Genomic DNA, 20,724 nt, shown 5'->3' on the forward strand with positions numbered 1-20,724 from the left:
TCTATTTCAAGTGGCCAAGGGGGTTACCTTGTAAGAATTGAAATATCATAGGGCAACTTGTCGTGATCCCAAAAAATTAAGTGGCGGATCATAATTACCCCAAAAATGAGTCTCGAGAAAATCGTAAATCTTATTACAATATATAGATTGTATGAGTATGTTTCTAAAGACTGTCCTTCAGTAGGGTAAAGTGCAATCTCTATTGTCAACTCTCACCCACCCTCACACATTTTTTATTTCATCTTTCCTTTTTTTCAAACTTTTTACCCCCACCAACTTTCACTTGCATCTTAATTTTCTACATCCTACGATCTTTCTCCTTTTCACTTTTGCTTTAACCCTTCTTTATGTATCTATTCTTACCTTTTTCCATTCATTTAGACATATTTTACGCACTTTATTTTAGGTTTCTTCTTTTTTTTCCTTCTCCTTTTAATTTTTTCATTCTCTTCCATAATGTGAATTTTATCTCAAATTAATACATACAAATATTCTCCAAGTGTTTCCTATAAAAGGCTTGATACATAACACGAAATTCGACATTTTTTATGTTTTATCCCTATTGAAATGATCCTCGTTGAAGAAAAATGAAATGCCAGAATAATATAATACATATCTTTTTAATGATTTTAATATGACAGAATTCGATCAAACCTGAATTTCGCCACATATTTTTAAATTTCGCTCTCTTTACTTTGGTTTTTAATATTCTAATTTCCAAAATAATCAAGTGGCGCTACGCGCGCGTGCGTGGAGGGTTAAAAAGTCCTTCTTCAAGCATATTTCAGTTTTCTTTTGTCCTGCGTCCGGTTTCTTCCAGAAGTCAGCACCGAGCTTAGGCGGAGGTTTCCGACCGCGCGGGTGTTCCGAGAGTCCTCCGTCGCCGAAAACCTGCGAGGCGTCGCGTCATGGTGTGTTGGGTCTCTCTGTTTCTCGGCACAGTCTCATGTCGCTCATCGTTTGATCGAATTCTTTCATATTAAGTGTTTTATGGTAGCCCTCTGGGCCGTGAAAGAAGTTGCGGGTTCTTGTTCTCGCGCTGATCAGTGATCATCTTCATGCATGTGCTTGCTGCTGGAGAGGATTCTTGTATGTGGGTATCAAGGGTTTTGATCTGGGACTGTGTGTTTTGGTTTCGTTCTTGAAAGTTGGGACCTTGTATGTAACGAGATTGTTTCTTTTCTAGTCGACTTTAGCTATTAAATTTTGGTGGGGGTGATCCAAGGCTGTTTTTGTGAGCATTCTTGCATATGGGTATTAAGGGACTTTTTTTTGGTTTCCTTGAAAGTTGAACTTTGTATGTAACGTTTTTTTTTTTTTTTTTTGGCTAGTTGACTTTAGTTATTAATTTTGGTGGGGGTGATCCAAGGCTGTTTTTGTGAGCATTTAATCAATTCGACAGCATTGTTGATCTTGGGATTTCTTTTCTTGAGAATTCTTTGATGGATTGTAGGAGCTGTGCCCTTCTGTGAAGAATGTGCTCTTGCTAGATTCTGAAGGAAACCGCATTGCAGCTAAGTACTACTGTGATGACTGGCCGACCAACAGCACGAAGGAAGCTTTCGAAAAAGCAGTATTCACTAAGACCCAAAAGACCAATGCGCGGACTGAAGGTAAAAAGAGAATAGAAATTTCTGACCTATTTGATGGGTTAGTTGCATAATTGTGTATATTCCATTGGATCAGATTAATGCTGATGTCCAGTCTATGATGCTCCTCTTTGGTACTTGTTTTAGTTGCTCTTTTATATGTGCCATTGTGTTGTCGTCCATTCTGCGATGCTCTTGTTTGGTAATTTTTTTGTTGCTTTTATATGTTTGAAGTCAATATTATTTTGTTTCTGTCTAAATCATGATAAGTCACCCCTCCCTGTTGTCTTTTCGTGTTTCTTTTGTGGACAAGCGGAATTGCGTTCCTTAAATCGGGCACAGTTATTTGAGCTTTGGCAATGATTCACTCATAGTCCTATACTTATTCACGTTTGTGGTGACTGCAGAATCTTTCTTTTTTCTTGTAATTTCCATCCCTCATATTTTTCGTATTTTCTATTTTGGATATTTTTGTATCGCCTACATTTTTGTTATAATCCTCTATAAGATGAAGTTGTTGACTTTGACTGCCTCCAAGAATTGAAAGATTGCTACTGTATATACAGCTGAAATAGCGATGATCGAAAACAACGTTGTCGTTTACAAGTTTGTACAGAATCTTCACTTTTTTGTGACTGGAGGTGAAGATGAAAATGAGCTCATTTTAGCAACAGTTGTTCAAGGATTTTCTGATGCAGTTGGTATTCTATTAAGGTCTTTCTTCTTACTCCTGTTAACTCTCATACTTGGTGTGTCTCTTCAGAACTGGTTAATTCTGATGTCATCTGATAGCACTTGTTCCAGGGGCCAGGTTGACAAGAGGGAGGCATTAGAAAATTTGGATCTGATCCTAATGTGCCTTGATGAAATTGTTGATGGCGGGTAAGTCATAATAAGCCTTCATATTAATTATCACTGCCCTAAATGGAGAGGCATTGTGGATAACTTCTGGAGTATTATAAAATTTTCTAATTTTTTATGTCTTATTAGAGCCAAATCTTCTTCATGTAAAACCTGCTATCCTACTAAGGAGTACTTTTTATTACAATATGTGCAAGGGCTATGGCTGGTGAAATTTTTACCTGGGTTTAGGAATCTTATGGGTAAAGTGGTTTCACTGAGTTTGAACTATGCTATTTGATTTTACCAAAAAAAAAAAAAAAACTATGCTATTTGATCACACCATAGCGTCTGTTGTCCCTAGTGAGGAAGAGTGTTCAGGAGTCAGGACTATGCCATGTTTAATGTATCATTTTTTGGAATTATGGTTATTGCTTTCCATTAAGTTTTTGTTCTGAGTTTTACATAAACAAGTCCTAAAGAGAAAAGTACGCTTAGCATTAATCATTCATTTGAGTGATTGATGTTTTTGGCGAACTTGCCAAAATAGCATCTTTTCCAATTGCACAATCAAAGCATTAGAAATGCAACTGTAAGGATATTCAAAATCAGCCAATTTCGCTTCTCTTCCTCCTCCTCCCCCACTTTTCCTTGCCCATGCAGCCTAGAGCAGGTTGGAACTTGTTGGGACATATCATTGATTTCTCTTCAGGTTGAATTGCTTAGGATAAGAGTCTCCATACTATTTAATAAGGATATAATTGGTAGATTTTAGTAATATAACTGGTAAGTTCTATGTATCAATAAATGTTTTTCCATCTAGAAAATTAAGTGACCCTTTCCTTGCTTACCTTATCCAATGAATTCATTACTGAACTAGTTGGCATCATCAAGCATGCTTGATCTCATTAGTTGTTGAATGTTTTGGTACCAACACTTCAGATAGTTATAAAAGGCCTAGTTGCTATTTCTATTATTCTATCTGAAGTTGGATTCTGGTATCTGTTGTTTACTTGAATTAGGATTTTAGTAATCTATTAGTACGAATACTTTCAATCAAAACTCATACTTGACACCTTCACAATCTCTTTATAATCTCCATTATTGTTCAGCATAAATAGTAAATGGGTGCCATTCATAGTCCTGAAAAGGTACTTCCAAAACCTGATTTACATCTGGTCAGTTTGTGGTGCATCCTTTGTTTTTTTCACCTTTCTCATTTTTGTTCCACTTTTCTGCTGGAAGGTGGGAATTTGGTTTTGGGGTTGGGAAGGGGAGACAAGCAGGTTGTCATTTTCTAAAATTGTGCCTTTAAGATTTCCTCAATTTTGTTTGCTGTATTATTTCTTTTCATTTCATGTTCCCCTTACTATTTATCTGGAGGAATGATGAATCAGTGATAGAGGAGATTGAGCTCTTGGCATTCTCAGTGTGTCATCCTTGTATTATAGCTCTGCACTTTTATTGGCTGATGAAAGAACCCTCTTAAAAGGCTGCCACCCGTCCCCTCCTCCATCAGCTCCCCTTTCTTTTTGGCAGACACTAATGTTAAATCTATCTCGTGCAGCATTATTCTTGAAACGGATCCAAATGTGATAGCTGGGAAGATTGCAAGTCAAAGCTTGGATGCTGGAGGTCCTTTGTCCGAGCAGGTATGGTCAACCCGATTTCCATATGTAACAGAATGGCTCGACATATTTTTCACTGTTTGATTTCTCAATCTCTCCCGCCACTTTTTGCAGACAATAAGTCAAGCACTGGCCACAGCAAGAGAGCACTTGACCAGATCTCTTCTGAAATGATTCTTGCACCTCACAGAATACATTGTGTCTTCTAATCCATCATAGCCTAGGGTCATGTCCATATGCGGTTCGTTGCTATTGATTTACACGCCAGTTGAACTATCAATGCCGATTTGGCTTCTGGATTTACTGAATGATGTGGGTGGGCTTTTGTGAAGTTTTTGGTGGCTGCGAAACTGAGTGTACTCTGTAAATCAAGAACTAAAGTGACCACTTTCAGCTTAATGGAAAATATTCCAGTGAAAAGAGGATGTGGTATACACATTAATTAGAGTCGTGTTTGAATCTGATCTTTATCATCCTAAGCCGTCAAATTTTGCTATAGCAGGAGGAGGTAATTTCATGGACATTGATTAGTAATCGACGACCTTCCCATGATGACAAAGCTTATGCCGAAGTTTGTCTTTCTAGTTTCTCTCTTCACTTGGCTGATGAAAAACGTGGTGGAAGTACTTGGCAAGCTTAAGTTTCGAGGGGAACTTTGGATTATTCTCATTTAAGTCGATCAAAGACGAGATATGTAAACAGCAACATCTGATAAAGGTAGAGAACCGAGGTCGAAAAGTCGAAAATTAGTAGGGCAATATGCGTGGCCTCATTTGAGATGAAAAGAGAAGTTGATTTCATATGGGGTAGACACCAAATATGGCCATCATAGGATGCTCAAGAAGAAGATGATGCTCTGTAACGACGGTGCTCAAAAGGCTTGATGACCAGAGGGAACGCCTGAAGAAGGGTGGACGAGACTTAGAGTGAAGATCTCACATATCTTAATCTTAGAAAAGGTAGGTCACTTCTATTGTTCCTGAAGGACCATCCCCGAATATAACTTACCATAACCTTTTACATTTTTCCTTTTAGTAACTCCAATATTAATATCGGAGCACAAAAAGTTTAAATGATTTGTGATCAAGATATGAGAGTTAACTCTCTTTTCTTTTTACCCAACAGTCATCGAGAGATTAAAGATCCATTCTTCAAGAATCCTTACAAATCTTCATAAAGGACAGAGACAAAATAGACGAGTAGGTTTGAGCATGGATCCAAATTAGATCACAAATCTAAGAACTGGATCCGTGAAAACCGGTCTGGTTCTAGATATGAAGATATATAGAATAGATTCTGAATTCCAAAAATTAGAAAACAAATTTCAACGGGTAGATTCTAATTTCAGGTGGAATTAAAACTAAGAACATGAAACAACTCTTTATGTTTTTCCCGTCTTATGTCTTTGCGTGGTCCTATTGTATTCCACGAAATTTTATGATGAATGTGTAATTTGAAACCACCAATCGAAGCTTCCATTCATGGGGATATCTATAATTAATATTTTTACTTTATAATTTATTTCATAATCTCCATATGTATAAATATAAATTGCGATTAGTGAATTGTAATAAATTGTGGTCATTAAAGTGCATTTAAAATTTGAATAGATCTTAGAACTTGTGACAAAGTAAATTCCAAATTTATGGGTATGCAAGATAAGTTTTAAGTTTAAAAAATTAGTGAACCTATTATGATGTTTCAAGTTTCCAATGAAAATTGAAGAAAACCTAAACAGAATTTTTCGACCAAAAAAAAAAAAAAAAAAAAAAAAACAGAATCTGAAATTGCTCGCCCTTAGATAGTAATGCCTTGAAAACATAGTAGACACCAATTGATGAGACAAGACTTTTATATATATATATATATACCTGTAGTTACTATGAAAATGGTAGCATGGTAGCCGTGAACTATCTCGAACGTTAATTGTGATGATAATAAGTCGTGAGGCCTTTGATGAGTATGAACCTTTAGGACCATGAATCACCATAGGAAATTAACTTGAAGGCGTCGATTCGCCTCAGGGGACAGAATTATAGCAATACATTAAGAATGAGACAAGGTATGGAGACCTTCATAGCTGAAGCCATTACACTAGAAGAGTCAGATCAAAGAGCAAGCCCTTCGGCCTACGTTGTTTTAAGTGGGGTGTAACTCACATGTATTCCTAATTTAAGATATAACTCGATACACTGCACGGCTTAATCTACAAGAGAGCTCAGAAAATCACCTAGATGAACCATTAGGCACATTATCGTGGATTTTTAACAAAAGCCGGACATCAGACCCCAAGAAATCAAGCACCATTGGCATCCATCAGGAAATTTAGTGTTTCAAAATGTACTTGACATAGAAATCTATAGGAAATTGTGCAACTCTTCAATTTATTTGGCACAAACCACTGGCCGTTGTTCTCTCCACACAAAGGAAACTTTCTTTTTGCCTCGGTCTTCCATGTTCCGTTGCTTTCCCATGAAAGCAATGTAGTCATGGACACTTAGTACTTACTATAAACCTAAGTTTACGGGTGATCGCTAATTTCCCACATAATGCTAGCTAAAAAACCTTTCCCTTGACATAAAATACTTGCCTACTCCCACAACTCCCCACAAATGCACCTGAGATTGATTCTAAATTGAGGCGAATGACTTCAGGTTCCACACAAATTCCACCCACAAATGCACCTGAGATTGATTCTAAATCGAGGCAAATGACTTCAGGTTCCGCACAAATTCCACTTGGAACTTAGAATTTACCCGCGGGAACAGATTTCTTTTTTTTAACTCTCAAACTAGAAACCTACATTGTCATGAGTTCTAGGGCTGATTCCAAGTTCTACCCAAGTGCCACTTATATTATTTGTTAAACAATTACAATGAATCATTACATTTAATGACCAAACTTATTGCTACGATAAATTAACCACAACTTATATTAGACACACAAAGAATTTCAAACATTAACAAAATAAAAGTTTCAGTAAAATGAAGTTCAGACTAATGGTTTCAAATTATACTCATTATCAAACGCCATGGAATAGCCATGGAATAGGATCATACCCAAAAATAAACCAAGAAAAACACATAACTCATTTCAAGTTCCAAATTTCAAGTTCTAAGTTCCACATATCTAGAATCTAAAACCTGCCTATCGAAACATGTTTCCCAATTTTTGGAAACTGAAATCTACCCTACATACTTTGGAGTTCCCCAATTTTTGAAAACTGAAATCCACCCTACATACTTTGGAACGTGAAACCGGACAAATTCCCAACCGTTTGATTCGTTGGTTACAAATTTTACCCTTAAATCATGCTCACTTTTAGTACTAAAACCTTTAGTTCTAAAGCCAATTGTACGACAAAGTACAATCGGACAACATGCAAGTGTCTAGTGGTGCAACACATCTAATGAGGTTAGATCATGACCATAATAGCATAAGAATTACACAGGCCGGTACATATGGAGTAAATGCAATTTCTCTATGAAAGGAACGAAACACAAGGACAGTAAGGAGGCAAAAAGCAAAGCAAAACAGAACGAAACAAGCAGACAGAAAAATCCACCATTCCGAATTAGCACAGGTCCTACGTCAACCTAACTCGAAAGGGTATCTGTAAAATACAACCTCATGGCACAGAGAGGCATCCAGCCAAGGTCCTTTAAGGACCATCAAACGATACGCGATGATTCCGCTCTGCACATGGATGCTTTTCATTGGCCACTTTCAAACCGAGAACTTAAACCCTAAAAAGACGGGAAGGAATAAGATTAGTAGGTGTTCTGCCATATCTGAGCGGACTGTTTAGCTTGCTGGCTTTGTGAGCCACCGAGCGAACTGTCTCTAGCAATTTGCTGTTGATGTTCCAGTGAGATCCCAGCTGACTGGTAAAAGTTCGGGTAATTAAGAGACCCAAAGTGCTGAGAAGGCTGCTGGCCTTGTCCTTGTCGGATACCAGTAGGTTGTTGAGTTTGCCCTTGGAAGTTGTAATATGTATTGGCTGCCACTGTAGGCATTGTACGCCCACCAGGTCCTTGAAGCCACAAAGCTGAATTCTCATTCTGAGGAACATATGCAACAGTTAGGATGACATCAATATGAATGAGTTAATTAAAGAAAGAAACTTTATGGCATTCACAAGTTCATGATAATAGACTGTGAACACATCTCAGCAAGCCACACCTCCTCCTTCCCATCCCCCATCCACCCGGAAAAAAAAAAAGGGTCCATTATAAGTATCTTGAAGAATGATTGGTTGATTATAAGGGACCGTGAAGACAAGACATGAACTACGAATGTTCTGTACAAGGCTACAATTACAGCTTTTAGAATGGCTTTTTCTACTTTCAAAAGGTAGTACTAAGCAAACACCTCACAGCAACACCCTTGCAGTTGCTACTTGTCAATCCCAAATGCAACACCTCAGGTGCATCCAGCTTCAAGGTATTACAAGTTAACACATGTTACCAAAACTACAACCAATTCCAGTAGAACTGCACCAAAACAAAGCTAAAACAAATATAGCAATATCGGACAGACCCTAACACATTGTTTCGCTGATTGAGGTGAATGGAAGTGGGAGAAAAATACCTACAGAAGCACCTTCATCATGGAGAAAAGAAATGAAAGGAAGTGAAAAAAATTACTTCCCTTGAACCCCCAGAGACCAAAAGTTCCCAGCATTGGAGAGAAATGGGAGGAAGGGAAATTGTGTCTAACTCGGTTACACACAAACTGCGCCCTTCATAAAGATAATAAAGTGCAAAAAGACAAGATACACTTGGGTAACTGGAGGTGATAGGAAGTGGGAGGAAAAATACCTACATAAATGCCTTCGTTATTCGGTTATCTTGGAGAGAAGAATATAAAAGGAAGTGAAAGAAACTACTTCCCTTCAGCACGAGAGAGGGGAAAAAATTGGAGAGAAAAGAAGATGCTCTTATGAAAGCATACAAAAGGCGAGAAGTGATTTAGACCGTCAATTAACTCAATTTCCCTCATCATTTTCCAATACCATTAAAATAACCAAGAGAGACAAATTACAATCTTCTTTTCTTCTGCCTCGCTTACTTCCACTCTCGTTCCATTTACATCCCTCTTAATTCAGGTAACAGGATAAAACTCCTATGAAAGAACAGAAGTGGAGTATAAACAGCTATATTTGGCCACAGTGTAAAAACCCTAACCAAGGGAGATTGCTAGTGATTGAAACCAGAAAATGCAAAAGATTTCATTATGAATTTGCCATCAAATTAAACCGACTACATCAGGCAATCACAGGGGGAACATTCTCTTCATTGGCCCACTACTTTAAGCAAATATTATCTACTGCCGCAACAGCAGTCAATAGACAATTACCTGCTGAAGAGACAGCAAGCTGTTGGCATCCTTGTACTGTGAGCTCAAAGCATCATCATATCCCAAAGTCGTGGTCGCAGGTGCACTTGGTGGATTTAGAGAGAAATTCCCTCCAGGAATGCCAGTTGAACCATTAAATCCATAACCAGAAGGAATTGCACCAGACTGAGGCAAGCTGCTAGACGATAGGCTATTTTTGTATTGGGGAAGAAGAGCAGCTAAAGATTGATGATATGTGCTATTGCCAGTGAATGTTTGCTGGAAAGCTGACGGTGGCACGTATGAGTAGCTCTGAGGCAAAAAGGGGTAACTGACCATATTTGCAAAAGGGCCCAGAGGAAGCGTAGGCTGTGAATAAGGGTGCATTGCAAGGTGCTGAGGAAGAGCCGGTCCTGTAGAGAGGCCAGCATTGGGGAGGTTTTGTGGGTTTTGCTGAGCTCCAGAGATATTAGCTGCTCTGAAAGCCTGCCAAAAGTAACAAACAAATATCATCTCCATGCCATATCAGAAGGGACACAGAATAACATTTCCTTTTTTCCTTCTCTAGGTATTCTTTTTTGGCATCTATTCTGAGAGAGAAGTGATGGTGGAGAACATTGGTATCAAGGATAGACAAGTCAAACCAAGAGCAAATAATCACACTGAAAACAAGGTCATCACTCATCCAAAATTTGAATGGAAATGTCCCCCTAGTACTCCCTCCTCCTCCCCCCCCTTCTTTTTTCCCCCAGTCAAAAAAAAAAAAAAAGTAACTACGATCTGTCTGTTAAAAGCAACACCCTGAGTTGATAGTTTGGCCTGCAGCCTCTCCTAGAAATACTGAACTACAGTTTTCTGAAAACCTGAAATTGCTACTTCTGGACCTATTAACATTTCCCTGGTTTGACAAATAAAACTCAGCGGTTCAATGGAACCATCTTCACATTCAATATGAACCTGTGATATTGGTTGTAGAAACAACATCCAGAAGTTATACAACACCCCCTTGGAAGGATTTCACATTCACTACTTCTTCCTTCAAGAAACAATTGTTCATATGAGATTTTCTCTTCCTTGCAAACTAAACATTACAATATTGTGAGTTCCATAACCAAGACAAAACAGAAATGCAAATTGTAAGAGTAGTTACAATAAGTTCAAAGGACACAAGCATCCACTCGGCATTCTTTCTGCTCAAGTCTAAGCAGGAAAAAGGTGGAAGGATGTGAAGCTTCACAAATATAATGATTCCTATGAGCAGACAATAGCAACAATTTCAGCTGACAATTTTACCAGCTCAATTATACCTCCACGGAATCCTATAAATATGGACATCTTAGCTATTAGTTCAGGTATAACAAATCCTGTGCCACCAGTAAGCATCTGTGCATGTGTGTGTGCACGCATGCGTGCGTGTGTGCAGCAAATCCCTTCTTCTTCATAAGCTTAAGTTGTTAAATAGTTGTCCAATATTCAAATGAGCTAACAGAGATTTATAAGCTTAAGTTGTTAAACAGTTGTCTAATATTCAAATGAGCTAACAGAGCACCTTACCTGTAAGGCTACAATACAGCCAAAGTATGGATATTATTATAAATAGGGAGGCAAACAAGGGATGGAGAAATTCAAAAATATCAACATACTGCTCTAACTATCACTTTAACTATATAGACCCACTGCCAAACTTATCTAAAATATTGAGCCATTGGATCAAGGTTGATTTAATATTTACTCTCAAATAATATCAATCATATAAAATGGTTGTCTACAATCACAGTCCCAAACTTCTTGCCAGCCTTTCAAATATGATGAACGCAAGCTATGTTTACCCTTAAAGGTAACTAATGAAAAAGAGCTCAGAAAAGGAAGAAAAGGGCAATAGTACCTCTGGCGTAGAAAGGACCGAACTACTCATTGAAGAAGTTGGGTTGCTGAATTTTGTGGGCATCGACTGTGTCACAGGGAATGGCAAGTATGGGAGCTCAGACTCTCTTCCTGTCTGAACAGTTGAAGCTAACAAAGCACTGGGTAATGAACTTGAATATGATGGCTGCAATTTGTGACACATGAAAATGAAAGTTATAACTGTTGATTGTCAATGATGCAAAATGTGCAGCAACACCTGCATGGAAAGCTATAGCAACTAATACCAAAGAGGGACTAGCACAATAGAAGCTCATTCACAAAGGTCCACTTTACACTTGTCCAAACAACCTTTTAGAACAAAAATAATTCCTAACAAAAATTCAGTGGTCTATTCATCACTCCAATAAGCCTTGCCCTCCTTAATCAAATCAAGCACTTTTCATACATTTTATCCCTTCCCTCTCCCTCTCTCCAAGAAAGGAGAATTAAAAATTCCGTCACAACTTTACCGTCAGCAGTGACATTATGTTCTTAATTCTGCTTGAATTCTAGAACAGGATCACTGGCCTAATAACTTCACTCCTTCATTTTGAAAATTACGCGGAAGTTAAGTATTAATGGTTTTCTCGCTGTCTCAAACTTTCCAAGCTCTGAGGCATCTTGAAAAGAGCAGAGGAAGTTCATTAAGACTACCGGTCATTACAGAGGGTCCTCACAAGCTCTCAGCAGACTACACAACATGCATTGGTGTTTGCTAATGCAGTCGCCCTTCTACCCACCCGTCAATGCCTTATCTGAAATACAACTTAGGTCTTATAGTTCTTGTGCACATAAACCCCCTCATGCACACTTGTATCCCAAGATCCTAGTTTTCTCCAAAATTAGACTGGGAAGGATCTTTTATCTTACCAGTACACTGGAGAAAGAAGCAAGGTTTTGCAACTGCGAGCTAGTTTGCTGGTGATTAAATGCAGCATTTAGGTGTTGAGCATTATCATAATTGAAACCAGGTGCTGATGATGGGAAGGTGTATTGATTCCCTGAAGTAGTTTCAACTGACTGCTGCTTCAATGAGTCTGGTTGAGAAGCTGAAGGAGCTTCATAGCTTCCAGCACTTGCAACAGTAACATGAACATCATCTCCATCTGAAGGGGGCCTAAGATGCTCATCACCATAGTGTTCCGTATTTCTGGATGTAGCAAAAAAAGGTATCAGTTTCAAACCATAACATGAAAGAGGATGAATAGATTTGATTAATAAAATGGACCTGGTGTCAGACAGGGCTACTGAAGAAGCATCTGTAACTGGTTGTGTTTCAGCCAAATTACTTTTCAACGTCCTAGCACCAGCACCAGCACCAGCACCAGAGCCAAAGCTACCAAAACTGAGGTGCTGGCAATCTGGTGTATGGATTTGCAAGTGGTCAGGAATTACTACAGCAGGACCATCTTCCTCAGACGCTGATTCCTCATCACTGTTCTGTAAATCAAGTTGTTGCAAGTTTGTAGCAACCATCGCAACATCTTCAGCTAACAATTGCAAGTACAAATTAACATTAGCATCAACCCACAGGACCAGATAATGAATGGCTCATAACACGGTTGACTGCAGAATATTTAGATCAGACAATTTCAGCTACAATCAATAATGCAGATTAGAGACACACCATGCAAAACTGGTATTATTTATATGTATCTGCACAATATTTCATCACCAGAACTTTTAACATCCTTTCTTGAGAATATAAGCAGATCTTAATTAGCTGTGCCATAAAGTAACTCAAGACAATGGCTTTTAAGTCACATGATACTGTTCAGAAGAGCACACTCGGATTAAGGGATCATAAGGCAGAAGAATGTAAGGAAAATAAGGGGAGGCCAAAAACCACACGACCAACCAGTATGAAGTAAACATCAAACTCAGCAAGATCATACCAGAGAAAATATCTTGGCTTAAAAGCAAAGGCCAACTGTTTGTCTAAAGCATAGAGACAGTAAGAGCCAAATGACAAAGAAAGACGTCAATTACACAGACTGAGGTATGCCAATAGTAATAAAGTGCACAGAAAGACCCCACCAAGAACATGAGCTTAATCAATGTAATCACCTTCATTATGCTCATACGAGTGCATGTGAGCCTCAAAAGCACTGATGTTCTTATAGACATTGTTCTCCAAATAGGATGTCTCTACATCATCATCGTCCTGAATGTTTCTGTTGGATACCGAAGCAAGTCCCATGTGGTTTGCACTATTTTCCAAAGATCCATCTTCCAAGAGATGAACATTGTCAAGCTGGGATGTCAAATGCTGGCTGGTTTCATCCAAGGGCAAGTCAGATGGACCTCCATACAGTTTCGACTCCACCACTTGTGAATCCAAAGTAGAGGATACCGCAGTCCGTGAATTCTCAAATGGAGGCCACTCATCACTAGGAGGAGGTGCGTGATGCTCATCCAAGGGCCAGTCATCATTGGGATCTGACATATATACTTTAGAAGATTGATCCAATTGTTGAAAATCATCATGCGAAACTGCCGAAGAAGGCGGAAGGACACCTTGATGAAGAGGTGGATTCGAGGTCCCAGAAACCTTGCCTTGTGGCCTACCCATCTTCACTATATCCGCCATAGATACTTGACCAGGGACTCCTGCCCAAGCTCGTTGCAATCCTGGTGAAGGCTGAACTGACGAAGATATGAGATCAGTTTCACCAACTGCAGACACCTTATTTTCCCAGGCTGAAGCGTCACTGAGGAAATTTCAAGTAAAATTTAGATTATCCAAAGCTGCAGTTAAAAATCAACAGCAAAACTTACAACAAAGAAAGACATTATCAGGCTATGGTGTCTTCTAGGACAATAAAACATACAGAAAAGTTTGCAACAATGGCTTTTGAAAGTCCTGGGGGAATGTAGCAATTCTACATGTTTCATTCCCAGTTGATATTCAATACATGAGATTATAACTTAAAGTGCTTCACAACCACGTTCAAACATTCCTAATAATATACTTATAATCAAAATATTAGGTCGTTATTGAGAAGTTAAGCAGTCTGAGAAGCATACAAAGAAGGGATAAAACAATATCATGGCGTGGCAACAAGAAAAAAAGTAGCAAGACTCCCAAAAACAAAAAAAAGGAGAAAAACAATCCTTTTTAACATATCTACACAGATCATGTAGAGATGATCAATAAACAGCCACACAGATAAATTTCCTAAAACCCAATTAGACAAGTAGAAAGACAGTCTGGAGAATCTGGATTGTATAAGAAATAACCTGTGCGCGATTTGCCGGTTCACACTATTTCCCGACATATTATAAGCAGAACATGTAGAACCTGTGTAAACATGTGACCCATTTTCCTTCTTATATGGCTGTTGTTTACCAGGCTCTGCCAGAAAGGTGAAATGTAAGGAACATATTAAGAAAATTCACTTAAACTATAACATAAAAGCCAAAGTCTTATCAAATTCATAAATTCAAATACCACTAGAACTTGGTACGATTGCACGACCACGGCCAGCATAGCGTTCCACACCACTCCGACCACCACGAGTTGTTGTGCTAATAGACCCGCGAGGTCTCACCTCTGTTGTGTCTTTGCTCTGAATGGTGAATTACATTGTAAAACAAATCATTCAAATGATCATAAATAAAACAACTGATAAAGATAAGCAAGGGAGCTCCAGCAACGACAGATCGACTAAAGAAACTAAGTCAGAGGAGAGGACTTATGACAACTATTACCATGGCCAAAGATAAATACTTTGATTTGTCACAATTACAAAAGTAACATAAGCATTGGATGAATAATGGCCTTGACAAACAAGAAACCTGCACCTTAATTTATTCAGGAAGGAAAGAAGCACAAGCCAATAATGGTAGAGGCAACCAATAGACACAAAGATGCACTAATACTCGAGCTCAAGCACAACATAAAACTGAAATCACAGCCAATACCAATTTATTAAGACAGAATTCATATATATTCAGAATATGGATATGCTCCAAACTCTTTATTTTGTCATCCAAATAATCAAATCACGGACCGACATTGGAAATCACTCAGAGTATCATCAAAATGTTTGCAGACAGTATTAAAATGACACACAAATAAAAATATTAGCATCCCCACAAAATACTATGAACAGCAAGGGCAATCACCTCCTTTTTCTTTTCTCGCTTGCTCTTCACCTCATGAAAAGGATCTACAAATCAATAAGCTCCACATCAGAAAGGAACTCAAAATGTCACCAAATACTAGCTATATTAATTAACTTAAAGTTTGCAATAGCGAACTATTTTGTAAAAAAGTACAAAAGTCAAACATTATATGAAAACAATTCACCATTAAGGCAGTATAAAGAGACAATTCAAAGTGGCAAAAGCTTGAAGCCCATGGCCAACAAAAGATAGAAAACAATCAGCAAGAGAACTTCTCCCAATTCCCAATGTAACACTTGCAAGACACTTTCAGACATTTATTTTCGTATTACACACATCTCTCTGTTGGTCTAACTAGAAAATGGCAGGTGCAAGGATACGGATGAGAAAACATGGTCCATTGATCCAAATTATTTCTGCTATAAAGAACATCAACACCTTCAATGCTGTGCTCTAAAGACAAGATATCGACCCTTCCGAACCTTCATCATGTAAAGGGGGACAGGCTGTTCTAATCCATTTTTGGGGCAAAGGAAAAAAGTGGAATGAGACATCGTAACTTGTATATCATAGCAATAGAAACATAGAAAGAGCTTCCAGTGCAACACATCAACAAAATAACAAAACTAAAAGCCATAATTTGATCTAAGATGAACCATTAGGGCATGGTCCTCGCTGAATAATGCCAAAGTGACATACATCCACATGCAGTTAACATGGAGACGATATACAGCAGGGCCACCTTGAATTTCAAGGTCTTTCCATGACAATATTTGGTTCCTGAAGTCACCCAAAAATTAGAACAGTACCAGAGACAGCTAGGATCGTGTTTCCCCCTCCTCAGGGTGGCGATCCACTCACTCAAACCGACTCCCACTCCGAGTCAGATCATTCAATGCTACACCAAAACTCGGTCTGTCGACTCAGAGCTGCCTAGTACAACTGAAACTCCTAACCAGACGTAGTGGGACGTTGGCCTTGCAACAAAAGTCCAACGCTTTCCAAGAATGGGATGTCAAACAATGACAACAAGCAGACCAAAAGGCAAAAAGAAAACCAGATACGTGCCTCAGCCGACATGCAAAACGCAGCAGCTCAAACTCGGTGACGACAAAAACAGAAAGAGGCCAACAATCAACACCCAGATGCTCTCGAAAGCAGTTCGAAAGAGAACTCGGAGCTCCCGAAAAATTCAAACTTCCATCACCCGAAAGCAAAATTTCAGCAACCCAGGCCAGAAAACACACAAGAAGAGCTAAAAAAACCCGCCTTTAAAGCGACCCTAAGCCCCATCACCAGTCCCCACCGACGCAAACCCCCGCGCCCCCTCAAAAAGACCTAAGATTTCAAACCCCTTCCTGCCCTACCACCGCCACGCTCTGCCCTAGAAATAAAAAAAGGGGCGAAACGAGCCCCAAGAAAAGCAGACGACCTTGCGTGAGGAGGCGATTGACGGCTTCGTTAGGGTCCATGCTGCACTCCTTGAGCGCCGTGTAGATCTCCAGCTCCGAGCAGTTCACAATCTCCTTCAGGCTCTGCACCATCTTCCTCGACCCCGTGGGGATTGTCGAAATTCCATTGCCCCCTCCGGCGCCGCCGCCGCCCTTGCTCCCCATTCTCTCTCCGCGCCGCCGCCGCCGCCTCCTCCTCTGGCCGGGAGCAGAATCGGCAGATCCAATCAATCCGGGTCGGGTTTTGCCCTCTCCTGCGGCGGCTCCGATACGGGAGGTGCGGGGGCTGTTTTTCCGCCTTTCTCTGTGTCTCTGCAGAAACTTCCGCGGCGAAGAGGGGGGGGAAAGGAAGAAGGAGAAGAAGAAAGATATCTGTACGCGCGCCTCTTTCTCTCTCTTCTTTCTCTCTCTAGGGAGGGGGGAGTCGCAGTGGTGTGTGTGAATCGCTTCTCTCTCTCTCCTCTTTCTCTCTCTTCGGGAACCGAAAGCCAAAAACCCTTGTTCGCCTCTCCGCAATCGCTCGGGTCGCTCTATCCCTCTCTCTCTCCGTTGGTAGCCTGCAATTCTCCGTTTTATAGTCTCCTTATATAGTCGCCCCCCCCGGCCATGATTTTGCTTACTTCTATCCCTTTGAGATTAGAGACTGTTGCCCAAAAAAAAAAATTAGAGACTCTCTCTCTCTCTCCTGTATTTTTTTTTTATTTTGTTTTTCCCCTTTCGTGGAAAAACTAGGATGTATAATAAAAAATGATTAAAAGAAACAAAAAATAATAAAATTTAACCAAACGTGGATTCTAATTAGGATTGATTTCTTTAAAGAAAAAAAAACAAAGAAAACCTAAATTTTAAGGAGATTCCTGATTCTACTTGAAACTTTACTTAGAGAGTTTAAAAAAATATCAACTTTCACTCTAGTCTCAGATTTCTTTTGCCAATCCTCCATCCTATAAATCACCACTACTTTTTTTTAAAATTATCAATATCGGGACTGCTTGGAAATTAATTATCAGAACCTGCATCTTCATCAAAACCATCACCATCGTATGGAACAACGGCAAGAAAGTCAATATTTTTTTTATTGTAAATTAGGTCATCTAATAATACCATAGTGAATTAGAGGCAAAATTATGATATAGTTAATTAAATTTCTAAGGTGCTTATAATTTTTTAAAATAAACTTGTAAGGCTTAAGTTGTAATTCAAAATCCCGGACACTTTTAAATTTAAGCTGTAGACTGGGTTTTGGCAAGTAAAATTCAAATATGATAAAATTTATCCTATCCTACATTGGATGCCTATTCAAGTCAGGATAAAGTAAGATATATAAAGAATATAATCCGGATAAAACTATCTTATAGAGAGATGGATAAAAGGTGAATAGAATTTTAAATATCCATAATAAAAAAGTTATCTTTATCAAATAATAAATTTTTAAATTAATAAATTAAAATTATATTTCAATATAAATAATATTTGAATATGAATATAAAGAATTCAAAATGACAAAAATAAAAATTTAGTTTCGAATTTAATTCTATTTTATAATATATATATATATGTAATATATAATATATTATATTTATTACATATTTTAGGTATTTCAGTATTTTAGGCATCTAAGTACAATTTGCAATTTAAAATGAAAATAGTTAAAAAAAGAGAAGAAAAATAATTAAAAATAAAAATAGGTAAGAGTGTCACAAGAGATTTTCACCATCTTCGTTTGTCAACTTTGACATTCATTTTCATTGACATGCCATTCATATAAAACGATATATATATATATGATGTAAATATATTTAATTGTATTTATTATGATCCACCAAACAATGGATAATATAGCATAATCTCTAGATTTTATATCCTATCATACTTAGTCTTATCTTGATTAGAAATTCAGACGACCAAACGTAAGTATTTTCCTCATCTTTTCTAGCAAGTTGATACCTCTTATTTTACAAAAATCCAAAGTACTTTTTTAAAAGGTTAACACCACAAAACTTCCCATATTGGAACACTCATATCACATTTATTCCATACTAATTTTTGCATTATAAAAATTCTTAAATTTTCCGATCATTTTCTATACTCGAAAGTTAATATTAGGTAAATGTTGTACGTGTATAGCAATTTGAGTTTTCCACAACTCGAAAATTAGTATGAGATAAATATATTATGAGTGTACTAGTTTAGGACTTGTGGTGATATTGACCCATTTTTTAAATTGACCAAGTTTCAAGTGTCTGGATTTTTTTAATGATATTTGTGTTTTTGTGCTTTATCTTTGTACACATTGCTTGTTACTCTTTTCCTAGTATACTAAAGTTTCGTTCCTTTTCATTTTAATAGCAAAAACATACTTAAAAATTAGAAATTATTTTGGCCTTAAAATAGAATAGGACACCAACAATACTATAATTTTCGCATGACATTGACCTTGATAACATAATTTTTCAAGCAATGATTTAAGTGTGATAACTTTCGAAAAACAATCACTTAAGTTACATTAACAAGTTCTCTCATATGAAAATCCTAAGGATGTCATGCCCTAGATCTCGAGCGCATAAACATCCCATGACGGTCGATTAAATTTTGACGTCTTATGACGCATCGCTGACTCGTTATTTTTATCTTTTGATTAATGCATGCGAAAGCACTTAATATAAACACTTAATCAATCAACAAAATAGAGATAGTAAAACACAACAAACGATTTCCAAAAGCGGCACCTTTATTTATCCACTTGTTAACCCCATGAAGTTTGATATTTACAAGTCTACCTCAAAAGACAACTTCCTAACGATCAATAGACAAAAAGGGTCAAAGAGGATCAAGGTTAGCTTAAACTTCACCAACAATGAGGCCAAACAAAAAGTAACGCCAGGCACACCCGCTTCTTGGTCCATCAAGACCCCAAACCGCACATGATGGTTCTCCATACTACGAACCTAAAAATATTTAACAACAACGGGATGAGATATAAATCTCAGCAAGTTAACAACCTAAACCTCAATTATGATGCAAATTCGTCTCAAAGGCAGTCTAAACACGCATTATATACAAACTTACCTCGCCTTGGCACATTCCTGTATATTAGCACTTCTCACGTGGCAATGATAGTGCAACATGCATAAATAATAATCATAACACATTCTAAAAATTCCATATGCATTGCCAACACACGTGTTTCAATTATTATGATCCCTCAAGCCATGGCCAACACAAGAATCGGTGGTCTTCTGGCATGACCAGGTATCGTCCTACCCCATCGGGCACGACATTTGTCTAGAATCTCCACCTAGACAGCATTCCATAAAGGAGCATCGATCCGACCTCAACCGCAACTCAACATCCGAACCTCCGCCAAGTATCGATAAAAATTGGGCATCACCCCCAAACTCCTATTAGGTTATAATTTCAATTAAATGACCACTCAAGCACATTATTAATCAAGCCAATTTTTGTTGCAATTGATTAGCCAAAAACAAAATATTTCATTTTCAAATAATCACTTTGGCAACTTTTCACATTTAAAAATAGGGGTGTGCATGGTCCAGGCGGGCGGTTCCTGACCTAGAATCGGGAACCGCCCGTTAAAGACCAATTCCAAAAAATTAGAACCGGGATCCACCCGTTTATTGCATGGATCCACCTAGAAACCGGACCGCCGGTTCAGTCTGGTTCTCGAGTGGATCCATGGAACCGGTCTCACCATACTAATAATATCACTTTCTAAATATCACCATAAGAACTCTTCATATCGAGTAATATACTAGAAACCAAAAGCTACAACAACTAGAAATCAAAACATAAAGCAAAAACAACAACTAATTTGAGAAACTACAT

The 20,724-nt window shown here is 38.2% G+C and overlaps 2 protein-coding genes across 3 annotated transcripts; one reads left to right on the plus strand and one right to left on the minus strand.

Annotated features, from left to right (window-relative positions):
* Positions 1-758: 758 nt before the first annotated feature.
* Positions 759-4,493, plus strand: LOC104444810 (coatomer subunit zeta-1). Of its 2 annotated transcripts, none has more exons than XM_018874155.2 (6): positions 759-911; positions 1,454-1,613; positions 2,156-2,303; positions 2,382-2,471; positions 3,997-4,081; positions 4,172-4,493. In XM_018874155.2, exons 1-6 carry the CDS (start codon positions 909-911, stop codon positions 4,229-4,231), a joined length of 546 nt encoding a protein of 181 aa, XP_018729700.2. In that variant the 5' UTR covers positions 759-908; the 3' UTR covers positions 4,232-4,493. The 2 variants fall into 2 exon arrangements, with proteins under 2 accessions (XP_018729700.2, XP_010056864.2); XM_010058562.3 differs by having other exon boundaries at positions 2,394-2,471.
* Positions 4,494-7,467: 2,974 nt separating this feature from the next.
* On the minus strand, positions 7,468-17,419 carry LOC104444809. The gene is made up of 10 exons (XM_010058558.3): positions 16,860-17,419; positions 15,428-15,471; positions 14,751-14,868; positions 14,540-14,654; positions 13,367-14,010; positions 12,528-12,789; positions 12,170-12,449; positions 11,280-11,444; positions 9,416-9,880; positions 7,468-8,118 (listed from the first exon to the last, which is right to left on the minus strand). The coding sequence occupies exons 1-10, from the start codon at positions 17,041-17,043 to the stop codon at positions 7,828-7,830; spliced, it is 2,568 nt and encodes an 855-aa protein (XP_010056860.2). The 5' UTR covers positions 17,044-17,419; the 3' UTR covers positions 7,468-7,827.
* Between the last annotated feature and the right edge of the window lie 3,305 nt (positions 17,420-20,724).

This window comes from Eucalyptus grandis, chromosome 5, assembly GCF_016545825.1.
Source record: "Eucalyptus grandis isolate ANBG69807.140 chromosome 5, ASM1654582v1, whole genome shotgun sequence".
Lineage (NCBI taxonomy): Eukaryota > Viridiplantae > Streptophyta > Magnoliopsida > Myrtales > Myrtaceae > Eucalyptus > Eucalyptus grandis.